Below are 14,529 nucleotides of genomic sequence, written 5' to 3'. Positions count from 1 at the left end.
TTATTTAATACACGAGTTTCACAATTTGAGTTGAATTACTGAAATAAATGAACTTTTCCGCGACATTCTAATTTATTGAGATGCACCTGTATACTATATATATATTTATATATATATATATATATGTGTTTTTTTTTTTTATCTAAGTTGTGTATTATATGCTGCATGTATGTATAAATACATTGTGGTTGTTTTATCGAAAGAGCTCAAATCAAATCAAATTTAAATAGATTTATTTCATCAGGACATTCAGCTTTCTTAAATTTTTTATAACAGATATATTAATCATACAGAAGTTAAAAATTGTCTAAATCTATACTTAATCTATTTGCTAACAAAAACTACACATGTAAAAGGATCACGGTTTTAGTGTTTTTAATGCACATATTTAACCGTTTATTGTGGCTTTTGCCCAAGTGGGGATCGTTGTGGGTACTCTTCAGTTCAGATGCTTAAAACAATTACACCATCGAATAATATTTTTATTCATTTTGTTATTATTACGCTTTTAAACAATAATACAATTTTTAAACCAATTATCAACGAAAAGAGATGCGTTTACAGTATACAGTCGATTCTTATTATTCCAGATTATATGAGATTAAGATGTAAAATTGTGTTTAAAAATGAGGGACCAAGCTAATAACATTTGCCTATGAAAAAGGGATCATTTGATAGGGATATAATTACACATTCATAAGAAACTTAAACCTCCTAGTTTGGAAAAAAATAACATTAGGGATCAGATTCCTTATAGATGAGGGTTTATTAATACAGTTCTTAATACAATTTATTTTCAGCATGATCCATGACTATTATGCGATTACATATAAATTAATGCTGTAGAAAATATCAAATGTCCAACATAAAACCAGCTTTAACGCACCACAGAACCAAATGCCACTAATAAAACAAAGCACAATAAAAATCGAGAAGGTGCAGTGCATCCGAGAACTGAAAAGCGTGCGAAATGGCAGGAATGACAACAATGAAGCACAACATAAAAGAAATCGCACATTAATCATGAGGTCTCTGACACTGCACATATTAAAATAACTGAAACACAGTGTTTGTACTTGCCGTTCGGGGAATTGTTTCGTAAAGCGCTGAGTGCTTCTCGGTTTCTGTTTCTCCGCAAATCCAGATCCACGATCTGACGATATTTAAACGAATATAAACACTATTTAAGCGAAATGTCTCATTGTACGTTTGACTACAATTTACAACTTTTATCATTCACACCTGCTTTATCATTTTATCATTCACCTGCTGTTTGTCACTAAGAACGTCTTCTGCAGCCACTTCTACCTCCGTCAAATGCTCCAGTATTCGCTGCGCTCCCTCGTCCATGCTGGAGTCTGTTTACTGTGCGCTGGAAAAACATGCCCGACTGATCAGGGGAACAAGTTCTGTTCTAGTTCAGTTCCGCCTGCCAGCGGCCACATAACAGTTCCCACCTTCTCCTTTGAGGTTTTACGGCAGCTGGCATCCGATTAGTTGCATTACTGCCACCTACTGTACTAAATTCCCTTTACACTACATTCTCTTGTCCAGTCCAGTTTCTTTTAAAAAACCTAATAAATATTTCCTGCCTTTTTGTTTCTCTGCACATTCTAAAATAGGCTACATTTAACATTTCCCTCTACTCGTCCCAATCTCTGTAACTGGGTCATCGTTTCTCGTCTTTCTTGATTAAACTTCCCACAAGATATTAGAACATGCTCAACCGTCTCATACTCCTGACACTGGGTGCACATTCCTGTTGCGTGCTTTCCCATAATATGAAGAGTGCCATTAAAGGGGTCATATGATGCTGCTAAAAAGAGCAGTATTTGGTGTATTTGGTGTGATGAAATGAGACATTCGTTGCATCCAGTGGGGACATAATTATGGATTATACTGATTTACGCCTGTTTCACACATACTCCGTCTGCAGTGCGTATGCGGTTAGAAAGGAAAAATTGAAATCGCATCATATGACCCCTTTAAGGTTGCTATGCCCCATTCTGCTTTAAATGACTTGTTCTTTCCTACTCATACCATTATTTCTTGATGCACCCACTCTGTTTTGTATAGAATATAAATGCCTCAGCTTTGTTTCTTTATGCCACTGCTGCTGCCATTTCAGTTCCCACCTTACATGAGAGTTACACGACCTAAAGTATCCCGTCGTTATATTTAAAGATACCTTTATAAAAAACTGAGAATGGCTCATTAGAAAAACACTTACAAGTATTAAAGTTACAGATATTAAATTATCAAAAGTATGGGTTAATTTTAATTGCACAATTGACTGTATCGATGGCATAGGTGATTGGGCGGTTGCTAACTATTTATTTATTATTTATAACTATTTATTCACTGTTTATAAATAAATAAACAAATAGTGTCATCATTTATTCTCATGCTATTACAAATCTGTATTAATTTATTTATCTGCAGAACATAAATAATATTGGGATTGATCTTGGTTAATCTTAATAAATAATTTTTTTTTTTAACATTGAATCATTAATTTTAAGCTTAAAATTAAGCTATACCAATGAATTAATTAATATATGACAGTGATGTCGTATGTTTTCATAGTCATATACTCCTAGTCCTAATTCATAAATACTGACATTATTCATAAATGATCAAATGAAATTTTCTACTTGTCTTTTATAAATGTAAAACGTAATGTTCGCACGTACTAACAGTACAACGATTGCAGCTGCGGGTCCCTAACGATAATCACAGGGTGTTCCCTCCGTGCTCGAGTGAAGATTCATAAACTGAGATTTTATTGTGGATAAAATCTCAGTGTCTGAGCCGCAGAGCAGAAAATACGTTCAGATACAATTATTTACAGGCTGACAGATACGAATTGGCACCCAGCTTCATTTTTTATAGATATATTAGTTTATATTTTTTTATAAACTGACAAATAAAATGTCTTTTTGTCTACTTGATATATTTTCCATATGACTGAAAAGTTTGGGACTCGAAGGCACATCTTGTCAGCATATTTTGATAGCCTAATTACTCTAAAATCAAACATTTAGTATTATAACTATAGCGGGGCATGCTGTCACAGCAATTGTTTGAGAAGTACGCTGTTTATGTCTTTAAAATTTAACCAGTAAAACAATTATGAATATTTCTGAATTGAAACAGAAAGGGAATAATTTGACTCTTGTCTGAATGTGATTTCTTGATTCATAAAAAAAATTACTTACAGGCATGTATTTTTTTTTCAACACTCTGACAGCAGCTAGTGTTCGTAAGAAATGAATCTGTCCTTCAAACATCTGGAATTATTTTGGATATGCTATTATAAACATGTCCTAGTAACTCTTCCTTTGTCAAGAGGATTGTAAAGAGCTTTAAAAACATATTTTATTTATGGTCATCACATTCACCTTATGAATCAGGCACAGAATGAGAAAAATAATAAGTTATACAATGTAAGATGATTTCTTGTGCTCATTGGGACAGTCAGGTTAAGGGTAATGGTGTGCAGACATATGGAGTTTCATCTTGAGCATATCATTTGTAACTGTAAACTCCAGTGATTTGCTCTAGTGTGAGTGATTAACCAATGATAACAGTGAAACATCAGTTTATTATTAAATACATTTCTGTACCTGAAACATCTATGCAAGAACTGCTTACATATAAATTAACAAGTATTGCAGAAATAACAACTGCCTGTTTTAAACTAAACATTAGAAGTCCCTATTAAAAGGGACTTAATTGATAAAAGTGCAGTCACCAACCTGTTGCTTTTAAGAAATTAATGTATATATTGCTATTTAATTCAATGGAGTAATAAAAGAGCAAATTGTTTAAAACAATTACTAAAATAAGAATTTAAATAGAGTATAGCATGCATAAAGTCTTACTAGAAGACAACTTAAACTTAAGTCTTAAAATAATGCAGGCATAACAAAAACGATTTTGTATGGTTAGAAGTGCTGAACTGAAGAAGAATATGTACATACAATGATCCAAAGAATATTTGGACTCTTAAACCACACTGAAACGAATGTCACTGCATTAGATTAGGGTTACCCTAGAAAAAAAACAAAAAAAACAAAAAAAAAACAAATATATATATATATATAAACAATTACACCAAGCAGGGCTCTAGACTGCGACCAAATCCATTTTTGAGAATGTGCAAGTTAAAATTTGACATGATCACATTTGTGCGAGTGCATCGTCACGCCAGAGACGGTCTTATTATTGGGAGATACCAGGGTCTGCATTACTTACTATTGGAGAAAGCGTAACGGTCAACTTGGATCACATGTGCCTTGATAACCAATCACATTACACATTACATCATTCAACTTCAGTCAAGAGATGTGCGACACTCAATCGCCGTTTACGGATACCATAGGAAGCAATGAGAATCAATGAAAGTCAGTGACCTCTCATAAAACGGCACTTTTTTTTTTTTTCGGTGTAAGCGCTAAAAATTATTGGTGTAAAACATGTTGGAGATTAGCTGATAGGCTGTCGATTCATTAAATTATAAGCTGTTTCCTCACAAAATCTGTTTATTCAGCGTAGTGAAGCCTCTCCTCCATTGACATCCATTCAAACAAAACGGCCCCTGGTCTCCTTCCCTGCATACCGACAAAGCGGAAGCGATAGCATTAGCTGTTACACTTTTTTGGCTAAAGGTTGCAGGCTTGCCTTCCAGTGGCTTTGGTCACCCACTCAATCGGTGTCTGCCTATCTGCACATGAATTATCAGTCACGTACACACGCATGGCACACGGATGATGATGTGCAAATTTGGAATTCAGGAAGTTTAGGACGCATCGATTCGCTCCAGAAGGCCTTTGTTCACCCCCCGGAGCCGTGTGAGACACTTTTTTTCTTTATGGATGGGCGCTTTTTATTTAACTTCTTTTGTACTGATGCATGCAACACCCGCTGAGTGCCATTAAACAGCTTGAGAGATCAAAGACCATTTTTAATATAACTCCAACTGGATTCGTCTGAAAGAAGAAAGTCATATACACCTAGGATGCCTTGAGGGTGAGTAATTTGTCGGCTAATTTTCATTTTTGGGTGAACTAACTCTTTAAGCCATCTAAAAATGTAAAGGTCGATAGGGGATTACTTTAAAATACAAAGTGTGGAGGGCAAGGATGATGGTGGAAAGAATGAGCCAACGAGCCAGCATACAGACTCAGACACAACTGATGACGAGAGCACAGGGAGGAACCGAGTGAGGAAAACAAAAGATCCCTGATAGCACATATTCATCACGGAGATGTCTATTTGACGTCTGCATTATTTTTAGAGTGTTTGCTCATATCCAATACGTCTATAGGACATTTCCTATCAGTTGTCAAATAGATGTAAAGAAAATGTCTTTAAGATGTTTATGATTTAGAATGTATGTAAAACTGACATCTTACAGACGTCTGTCAGATGTTTGAACACAGCAGACGCTTTCCAGACGAAGCAATCTTTAGCAGACAACTTGCAGACCTATGTGTGCTATCTGGGAAAAGGCACTACTTGGACGCTTTTGCGATGTTGGAGTCATGTTTTACAAGAAAAGATAATGGCCTGTTGTGTTTACATCTATACACCTTTCACTCTCTTAGACTAAAACGAATGCTTGAAAGATGGATTCATTATAAGTTTTAATGAAAAGCACAACAACTAGCATGTATAACATTTATTACCAAAAACATAAAGCATACACCACATGCTGTGCCTTATCATTTCCTCGTCATTTTTGCCGCGCGCACCGTACGCTCATGTGCACCTGAACCGCGCGCACTAATATGGAAAGCAAGGAAGATAAAAAATGTGCGACTTTTAACATGTAAACAACACTTCAAATATGCGTCGCTTGTGCATTGTAGATTACATGTTGTTTACACGTTGTTTGCGCATTGCGTAGATTTTTCGCACGCAGATAGATAGATAGATAGATAGATAGATAGATAAAAAAAGTGCAACCAAATCATGCGCTGGTGCAACCATTTGAGAAAGTTGCACCAGTGCGACCAGTGATAAAAAATGAGTCTAGAGCCCTGCCAAGTGGCATTTACAGTGGGTACGGAAAGTATTCAGACCCCCTTAAATTTTTCACTCTTTGTTATATTGCAGCCATTTGCTAAAATCATTTAAGTTAATTTTTTTTCCTCATTAACGTACACACAGCTCATCACCTGTCCAATACAGTCCCAACAGTGAAGCATGGTGGTGGCAGCATCATGCTGTGGGGGTGTTTTTCAGCTGCAGGGACAGGACGACTGGTTGCAATCGAGGGAAAGATGAATGCGGCCAAGTACAGGGATATCCTGGACGAAAACCTTCTCCAGAGTGCTCAGGACCTCAGACTGGAACTAAGGTTTACCTTCCAACAAGACAATGACCCTAAGCACACAGCTAAAATAACGAAGGAGTGGCTTCACAACAACTCTGTGACTGTTCTTGAATGGCCCAGCCAGAGCCCTGACTTAAACTCAATTGAGCATCTCTGGAGAGACCTAAAAATGGCTGTCCACCAACGTTTACCATCCAACCTGACAGAACTGGAGTGGATCTGCAAGAGGGAATGGCAGAGGATCCCCAAATCCATGTGTGAAAAACTTGTTGCATCTTTCCCAAAAGGGTCATGGCTGTATTAGATCAAAAGGGTGCTTCTACTAAATACTGAGCATTTTTCAGTTTTTCTTTTTTAATAAATTTGCAAAAATGTCAACAATTCTGTGTTTTTCTGTCAATATGGGGTGCTGTGTGTACATTAATGAGGAAAAAAAATTAACTTAAATGATTTTAGCAAATGGCTGCAATATAACAAAGAGTGAAAAATTTAAGGGGGTCTGAATACTTTCCGTACCCACTGTACATCTTATAATAGTTTGTTAGGTTTTAAATAATCAATTGTGTTGAAAATGTCAACATGTGTTGATAATGAAGATAAGTATTGTGAAACTTCCCGTTTGTTGAAAGTTAGTGTAACATCACGTTACTGTAATGAACTGACCAGTGTTGGGGAGAAGTTATAAGTAACATGAGCGACATACTCAGATTCATTTTTTCAAGTAACTATTAAAGTAACACATTACTTTTTCATTTACAAGAAGATATCTGAGTGACTTTTTCAAATAAGTAAGGCCAGGTGCTTTGTTTTCCCATGTATTGACTGACTGCTCTCCTGTCCGCTTGTTGAATCAGGAGTTGTGAGCGCTGCGTGAACATGATGTTACTGTAGATCTAGAGTAAATGAGAACATGCATTTACTCATCTCACTTACACAAAAACAGATTCAGCATTCCTCAAAATCAATAAAAGAGTGAAATGCAATCCTGCAATAATTAAATATGTGAAATAACACAGATATCATTTATGTTCCGATGATCCAATTCAACCATACTAATAAGCAAAAATGACTTTAGATAAACATAACATTTGTGTCTTTCTTTCGTTCTTTTTTTTTTTACTGAAGAGTGTTTTAACTTTCTGTTCCTGCGTCCTGTTCTTCATGCAATCCAGAATAGCAGCACAACTGAAAGGTTTGAGCGGCGTCCCTCTACTGTACAGACGTAAATTGACATTTCCTTCATTCTGAGGCTTATTCACTTCACTTCTGACATGAAAGGGCTTTTACATTTGCCAAAAATAGAACTTTTTTTTAATTAAAAACAAACAAGCAAGCCCAGCCCAGATAAGAAAACGTAACGCAAAAATTAACATAATGTTTTACTTTTCATAAGAAAGTAACACAATTAGTTACTTTTTTAAGGAGTAACACGATATTGTAATGCATTACTTTTAAAATGAACTTTCCCCAACACTGTTCTTCATACATTCACTTTAATAGCACTGGGATCAGTGGTCTAAACGTCACTGCAATAAATTTCTCAGAAAATATACCACTTGGTTTGATATTTCCTTATCTAACGCAATGAAATTCATACATTTTCCAGGCCACTGTATTGAAGTTACTTTGTGACAAATTCAACATGCTTTTGCCTCCGGGTCAGTCGACTAGTTACAGAGTCTTTTGAGCTATGTAACCCATCTGAACTTACAGCACAAGCTAATTTTGGGTCCTGTTGTGTTTTATCAAAGGTCTTCCTTTGTTCACTGCGTCCTCGTGCCCTATAGCCTACCTCCCTCATACCCACACAGGAATGACTTCTTTGCCCTGGCCTTCTCTTTTTGACATCACCAATACTGGCATTGCTGGCTGTTGTAGCTGTAGAAGAAACTTGGTCAACACTGTATGTGGAACCAACCGGATTGCGAATGTTACCGATAGCCTGCATGCGCCTCAAGTGGCTGCTCTCGCTCAAAGGGTCGCTGAGTCTGTGCTCTCGAGATCGGTGTCTGGGTTCCAGCTGATGAGCCCTGCTCTCACTGCTGCTCCTTTTAGGCAAACCTGAGACCTGGCCCTTCTTCTCCAGGAGTGGACTCAACCTTGTGTGGTGGTGGTAGGCAAAAGAGCGGCATGTGCCATTCAAGATGGGATACTGATTCTGGCAATGTGGGCAGGTACAGCTTGAAAGCTGAAGGGTGGGAGCACTGGCAAAAGAGGACAGTAACGTCAAAGGGAACGCACGCTGGCACTGGAGGATGCATTTAGGAGAGCTGAGGCTGCGATGAGAAGTCGAATGAGGCAAATTGCGACCTTTAGGTAATGGGGCGTTGGTTTTGCTGCTGTCTTCTTGGACGGCTTGGATCTGATGCCATTCCAATTGCAATAGCCGGTCCAAGTATCTCTCAAGCTGCCCAGTGGGCTTGGGACGAGGAATGCCCTTGCCTTCTGTGTTCAAGTACACAGCTAACTGCAGGAGACTCCAAGCATTGAAAGGAGGCGGTAAGAAATCTGGATAGCTGCCTCTGAACTTGTTGTGCCCTCGACAAGAAGGTCTCGAGGCATGAAAGTCAGACGGATCTATGACCTCTGCACGTAGGTTGAGGTCAGGAGGAGAGATTTGAGCGGGAAGCGCAGAATACCTTTCAGAGTCCGAGAGGTCACTGGCACTGTCCTCTTCTCCATCTTTACTTTGCAGCGTACAGCTCTCGTCTTTGGGTCTGCACTCTGACGAGTCTTCTCTCTGAGCTTGTACAGGATGAGGGTATACAGGCCTTACACTTGAACTTTTACCCCTGCCACCACTCTCTTTTGCACCATGGCTGTTTTGTCTTTGCTGCCTCTCCTTCTGTCCATTTGTGGAAGTTGCGTGAGATTTGATCTTAGCGTTGTGTTGCCTCGAGGAACCAAAGGAAAGGGTTTTAAACGTCTTTGAAATTTTTACAATATCTGGTCACACTTTATGTTGCCACATATTGACAAAAATAATCATGTACGTGGTGTGCCATTATTTATTTATTATTTATTTATTTGTAGCTGCTTCTCCTATTATTATAATTAGGCTATAGTAAAATGCAATATGCATAACTTAAACACTGTAATAAATAAATGAGTGTTAACCCTTATCTCAATTAATCATCTATGTGCCAAATTCTTTTCTAACCTGTCTGTGGGGTTCGCCATGATCAACATTTTGTCCAGTCTTGTCCTTCTTAACCTTTGCTGAGAGTCCTGCAGACATGAGGAAAACAGCACTTACACCTACCATCATATGCTCAATTTATGATACTTTCTATTCAAAATCTATTTCATTTAATTAGTCTATTCCATTTTTTTTTAATAACGTACACACATAAACCATTGCTGTTGAGTACTCACAGGTTCAGATGACAGGCTGATGCCATTATTCGGTGGTGGATGCAAAGGTGCCTTTGTGGTTTTCTTGCTTTCAGTGAAAAAGTCAGGTTAGTCAAGATCAGTTCAGAAATAAAAGCAGCTAAATTTGGTTCCAATTTTAAAGAAGCCTATCCAGATGTAGACGTAAAACTGAACAGCCTTATGCTGAATGTATCGCTTGAGTTTCGTGTTAAGAGAACTGTCAATCAAATGCTTACTATTTATATGTAGCTATCAAGATGTTACGCGTTTTGTTTTCTTTTGTCATTTATGTTTTATTATTATTTCAAATCTTTTTATTAGCATTTTCAATGACAGTGCAGAAGGATACATCATAAAAAAAGCAGTAAACCACAGGAAACTGTCCATATTAATCTCTTTTACAAACCTCCCAACCGAATAACCCCTCAACATAGCTCAAATTTGAAGAAGAAAAAAACACACAAAAAATAATAATAACAAAGAAAGAAAAAGAGAATAAAATATAAATAAATAAATAAATGAGTAATTGAATAAAATAAAAAGCAGCTAAATTTGGTTCCAATTTTAAAGAAGCCTATCCAAGCTCCTTCGTCATAAATGGATGACCTGGCTGGCTAGGTAAATAATGATCTTAATTTAATTACGGTTGTTTATTCTTACCTTGGTGCATGTCCCAATGCTTTAGTTGTTGTTCTATCAAACGAACGACGCTTATTCTGACTATAATGCACAGTGCGCTCCTGTAAGACCGTTCCCATCTCTGGCATTCCTCAAAGCAGCCTGGGTCTCCTAGAATGGGTGGATTCTTTCTATTCAAAATCTATTTCATTTAATTAGTCTATTCCATTTTTTTTTAATAACGTACACACATAAACCATTGCTGTTGAGTACTCACAGGTTCAGATGACAGGCTGATGCCATTATTCGGTGGTGGATGCAAAGGTGCCTTTGTGGTTTTCTTGCTTTCAGTGAAAAAGTCAGGTTAGTCAAGATCAGTTCAGAAATAAAAGCAGCTAAATTTGGTTCCAATTTTAAAGAAGCCTATCCAAGCTCCTTCGTCATAAATGGATGACCTGGCTGGCTAGGTAAATAAAACATGATCTTAATTTAATTACGGTTGTTTATTCTTACCTTGGTGCATGTACCGATGCTTTAGTTGTTGTTCTATCAAACGAACGACGCTTATTCTGACTATAATGCACAGTGCGCTCCTGTAAGACCGTTCCCATCTCTGGCATTCCTCAAAGCAGCCTGGGTCTCCTAGAACGGATGGCTTCTCTCCTATTGCATGCACGGAGTCTTTTGATCCGAAGGCATATCCATTTTTTCTTGATCATGTGAGGTTTACACCCACGATCAGTCGACTGTCTCGCGCACTGCTCGCTTTAATCCTCGGTGCATATGTACCGTTCAGTCCTAAATAATTCAGCGACGACCGGAGCAGCCTGTCTGTAATGAGATGCATCGGTCAAATTAGGCGGTCTGTTCGATTCTGTCTCGTGCAGTACACTAATCGATATGGGCTTAATTGTGTGGAGCGTAAATGAGGATATTTACGCAGGCGTGTTTTCCAGCTGTGTGGATGCTGAAGGGCGCATTGTTGTTTGGGAAATGTAGTCAACAGTGTCATAGGCTCACAGTGTAGCCTACACGATACTGTAATATGTCTGAGACCCCATGTGCACTGTAAGCCAGCGACGCGACACACAAATGCAGTTAACCTGAAGCGCGCTATTTAAGAACATGAGAGCGTTAGATTGTCGCGGCGTTTATTCACAAATGCTCGCGCATCGAGATTGACTGAGCGCTATGCATTGTTTACAGACAGGACGTGAGAATGGCTTATCTCATGTACGGGGGCCTAATAATAATCGTTGGTGTGGTAGTTCAGACATGGGATTAGTAGTTAAATGTCATAGGCGCTCGATCTCCGCGTATTTTATTACAACCACACTGGGTGAAGAGGTCTTCTCCACTTTAAAATGAATATTTTGTTTGTATATTAGTTTTAACTGCACATAACGAGAGCGTTCTTCCTCACAATTTACAGCAAGGTAAGAATCTGTTGCCAGATGTAGACGTAAAACTGAACAGCTTTATGCTGAATGTATCGCTTGAGTTTCGTGTTAAGAGAACTGTCAATCAAATGCTTACTATTTATATGTAGCTATCAAGATGTTACGCGTTTTGTTTTCTTTTGTCATTTATGTTTTATTATTATTTCAAATCTTTTTATTAGCATTTTCAATGACAGTGCAGAAGGATACATCATTAAAAAAAGCAGTAAACCACAGGAAACTGTCCATATTAATCTCTTTTACAAACCTCCCAACCGAATAACCCCTCAACATAGCTCAAATTTGAAGAAGAAAAAAACACACAAAAAATAATAATAACAAAGAAAGAAAAAGAGAATAAAATATAAATAAATAAATAAATGAGTAATTGAATAAAATAATAATAAACTTAAATTCCTTCTGAAGACAAATAGTTGAAAGTTATGGATCGTTTCCAGTTGGAGGTGAACAAGGTCAACCTTTAAGAAGGGATCCCAAGTCTTCTAAAAGGATTTAAGTGAATCAGAGAGTGAACATCTCAATTTCTCAAGCCTAACACAATAGAAAATGTCCTGTATCCACCTGCCGTGAGTTGGAGGGGAAGTAGGCTAGGCTTCCACTTGAGTAGAATAGCCTGTCTGGCCAAGATTGTAGTAAAACCAATAACTTTACAATCTAGGGCCGTCAAATCTAAGAGAAACCCCAAACATGGCTAGAAATGGGTCAGGGTCAATATTAATGTTAGTGTCTCATACATCGGACCAAAAGGTTACCAGCAGCGGACATGTCCGTCATTTATGTTTTAAGCGTTAGTATAAGTGGAACATGCTGAATAAAGTAATGAAGAAATTAATAGGCTAGTGCACACTTCATGGAACATTTCAAAAAGTCAGAATGTCTATTCGTTAACAAAGCAAATAATTTCACAAATGAGGACTCTGTGTTAACGGCCCCTTAAGTTGCATTCAGCAAGTTCAAGGTCCAATTTAAAAGGTTTACATGCTGGTTAAATATGTTGTTAGTGATAAAACAACTATGTTGTTAGTCTTTGAGTCATTGAAAGTTTTTGAAAATAATTTTATTTGCATTTTCAATGACAGTGCAGAAGGATACATCATTAAAAAAAGCAGTAAACCACAGGAAACTGTCCATATTAATCTCTTTTACAAACCTTCCAACCAAATAACCTCTCAACATAACTCAAATTTGAAGAAGAAAAAAACACAAAAAAATAATAATAACAAAGAAAGAAAAACACAATAAAATATAAATAAATGAGTAATTGAATGAAATAATAATTCTTATAAATTATAAGATATTGAAATAAAATAATAGAATTGAATTGAGAATTGAATAAAATAACAATTCTAATAAACTTAAATTCCTTCTGAAGACAAATAGTTGAAAGTTATGGATCGTTACCAGTTGGAGGTGAACAAGGTAAACCTTTAAGAAGGGATCACAAGTCTTCTAAAAGGATTTAAGTGAACCAGAGCTCAATTTCTCAAGCCTAACACAATAGAAAATGTCCTGTATCCACCTGTCGTGAGTTGGAGGGGAAGTAGGCTAGGCTTCCACTTGAGTAGAATAGCCTGTCTGGCCAAGATTGTAGTAAAACCAATAACTTTACGATCTAGGGCCGTCAAATCTAAGAGAAACCCCAAACATGGCTAGAAATGGGTCAGGGTCAATATTAATGTTAGTGTCTCATACATCGGACCAAAATGTTACCAGCAGCGGACATGTCCGTCATTTATGTTTTAAGCGTTAGTATAAGTGGAACATACTGAATAAAGTAATGAAGAAATGAATAGGCTAGTGCACACTTCATGGAACATTTCAAAAAGTCAGAATGTCTTTTCGTTAACAAAGCAAATCATTTCACAAATGAGCAGGTTTGTTAGGTTGGAAATGATAAAACGGTTCCAAATTTAGTGACACTTTATGGTTGTCAGATATTAGTGGTCCATAGTTTGTAAAAATGTCTTTGGCAAAAGGGAAAAAAGATGCTAGTTGCGAATACACTCACATATTTTCAAGTGTGACTTGAGTGAAATTACTTAGTGTGTTCGCAATTTTTGCTAACAGACAGCACAGAGAGAATGGAATCACATCCGCATGGATCAGGACCTGCCTTGCAGTTCACAAGTGGCTTTAGTGAAGTATCTAGACCCGTCAAGACCTTTCATCTTCGGGACATCTACAATCCCAAACCACCCCAACAAAGGACCCCTGTGGCAATACGGCCACCCAGCCCAAAACCAGGTCCTCCTCAGGAGCCCGTCGTCTGGCGTAGGCAGTCGTGTGAGGCCGAGCCAAAACCCATCATGAGGAGACGGGCTAAATCCCTCTCGTCCTCCACAGAAGAGCACACCTGCAGGAACGTGCAGGTCCGCTTTGTAGATTCGTTAGGGTTGGAACTGGAAGATGTGAAGTTCTTCAAGGCCAGCGAGGACCCATTGGTGCCGGTCCACGTCATCACAAGACTGCTGGCAAGCTCTGAGCTGGCCTCCAAGAAGAAGCTGGAGCTCTCTCTACCCTACTTCCAGCCATCCTTCCCTGACAACATGTGTCATTTCACAAATGAGGAGGTTTGTTAGGTTGGAAATGATAAAACGGTTCCAAATTTAGTGACACTTTATGGTTGTCAGATATTAGTGGTCCATAGTTTGTAAAAATGTCTTTGGCAAAAGAGCAAAAAGATGCTAGTTGCGAATACACTCACATATTTTCAAGTGTGACTTGAGTGAAATTACT

General features: G+C 37.7%; 3 protein-coding genes across 5 annotated transcripts in view; 1 reads left to right on the top strand and 2 right to left on the bottom strand.

Annotated features, from left to right (window-relative positions):
- pdrg1 (p53 and DNA-damage regulated 1) overlaps positions 1-1,704 on the bottom strand; it is a 9,458-nt gene extending 7,754 nt beyond the window's left edge. Inside the window, exons 1-2 of the mRNA XM_016530241.1 lie at positions 1,267-1,704; positions 1,081-1,153 (exon numbers count right to left, since the gene is read on the bottom strand). Of these exons, the coding sequence (XP_016385727.1) occupies positions 1,081-1,153; positions 1,267-1,350 (157 nt within the window). The 5' untranslated portion in view covers positions 1,351-1,704. The remainder of the gene's footprint in view (positions 1-1,080; positions 1,154-1,266) is intronic.
- A 6,108-nt stretch (positions 1,705-7,812) lies between these two features.
- Positions 7,813-11,433, bottom strand: LOC107722002 (protein FAM217B-like). Of its 3 annotated transcripts, none has more exons than XM_016530237.1 (4): positions 10,847-11,433; positions 10,611-10,677; positions 9,501-9,568; positions 7,813-9,234 (listed from the first exon to the last, which is right to left on the bottom strand). In XM_016530237.1, exons 1-4 carry the CDS (start codon positions 10,951-10,953, stop codon positions 7,962-7,964), a joined length of 1,515 nt encoding a protein of 504 aa, XP_016385723.1. In that variant the 5' UTR covers positions 10,954-11,433; the 3' UTR covers positions 7,813-7,961. The 3 variants fall into 3 exon arrangements, with proteins under 3 accessions (XP_016385723.1, XP_016385722.1, XP_016385724.1); XM_016530236.1 differs by lacking the exons at positions 10,611-10,677; positions 10,847-11,433 and adding exons at positions 9,716-9,782; positions 10,376-10,497; XM_016530238.1 differs by lacking the exons at positions 10,611-10,677; positions 10,847-11,433 and adding exons at positions 9,716-9,778; positions 10,376-10,497.
- A 9-nt stretch (positions 11,434-11,442) lies between these two features.
- On the top strand, positions 11,443-14,372 carry LOC107721996 (protein phosphatase 1 regulatory subunit 3D-like). Its single transcript, XM_016530228.1, has 2 exons — positions 11,443-11,769; positions 13,861-14,372. The coding sequence occupies exon 2, from the start codon at positions 13,875-13,877 to the stop codon at positions 14,370-14,372; it is 498 nt and encodes a 165-aa protein (XP_016385714.1). The 5' UTR covers positions 11,443-11,769; positions 13,861-13,874.
- The last annotated feature ends 157 nt before the right edge of the window (positions 14,373-14,529 follow it).

Source organism: Sinocyclocheilus rhinocerous, unplaced genomic scaffold (assembly GCF_001515625.1).
Source record: "Sinocyclocheilus rhinocerous isolate Xijiao unplaced genomic scaffold, SAMN03320098_v1.1 scaffold5048, whole genome shotgun sequence".
Taxonomy (NCBI): Eukaryota; Metazoa; Chordata; class Actinopteri; order Cypriniformes; family Cyprinidae; genus Sinocyclocheilus; species Sinocyclocheilus rhinocerous.
Note: the sequence above shows the minus strand (reverse complement) of the source record. Positions and strands in the feature narration are given on the sequence as shown.

What these genes read in the sequence shown, in the direction of transcription:
- LOC107722002 (XM_016530237.1), bottom strand. Translation starts at nt 10,953, where the DNA reads ATGCCAGAGATGGGAACGGTCTTACAGGAGCGCACTGTGCATTATAGT. An exon ending in GCATCGGTACATGCACCAAG is followed by an intron (nt 10,678 to 10,846) that starts GTAAGAATAAAC and finishes TTTCACTGAAAG; the next exon opens with CAAGAAAACCACAAAGGCAC. An exon ending in ATGGCGAACCCCACAGACAG is followed by an intron (nt 9,235 to 9,500) that starts GTTAGAAAAGAA and finishes TGGTTCCTCGAG; the next exon opens with GCAACACAACGCTAAGATCA.
- LOC107721996 (XM_016530228.1), top strand. Translation starts at nt 13,875, where the DNA reads ATGGAATCACATCCGCATGGATCAGGACCTGCCTTGCAGTTCACAAGT.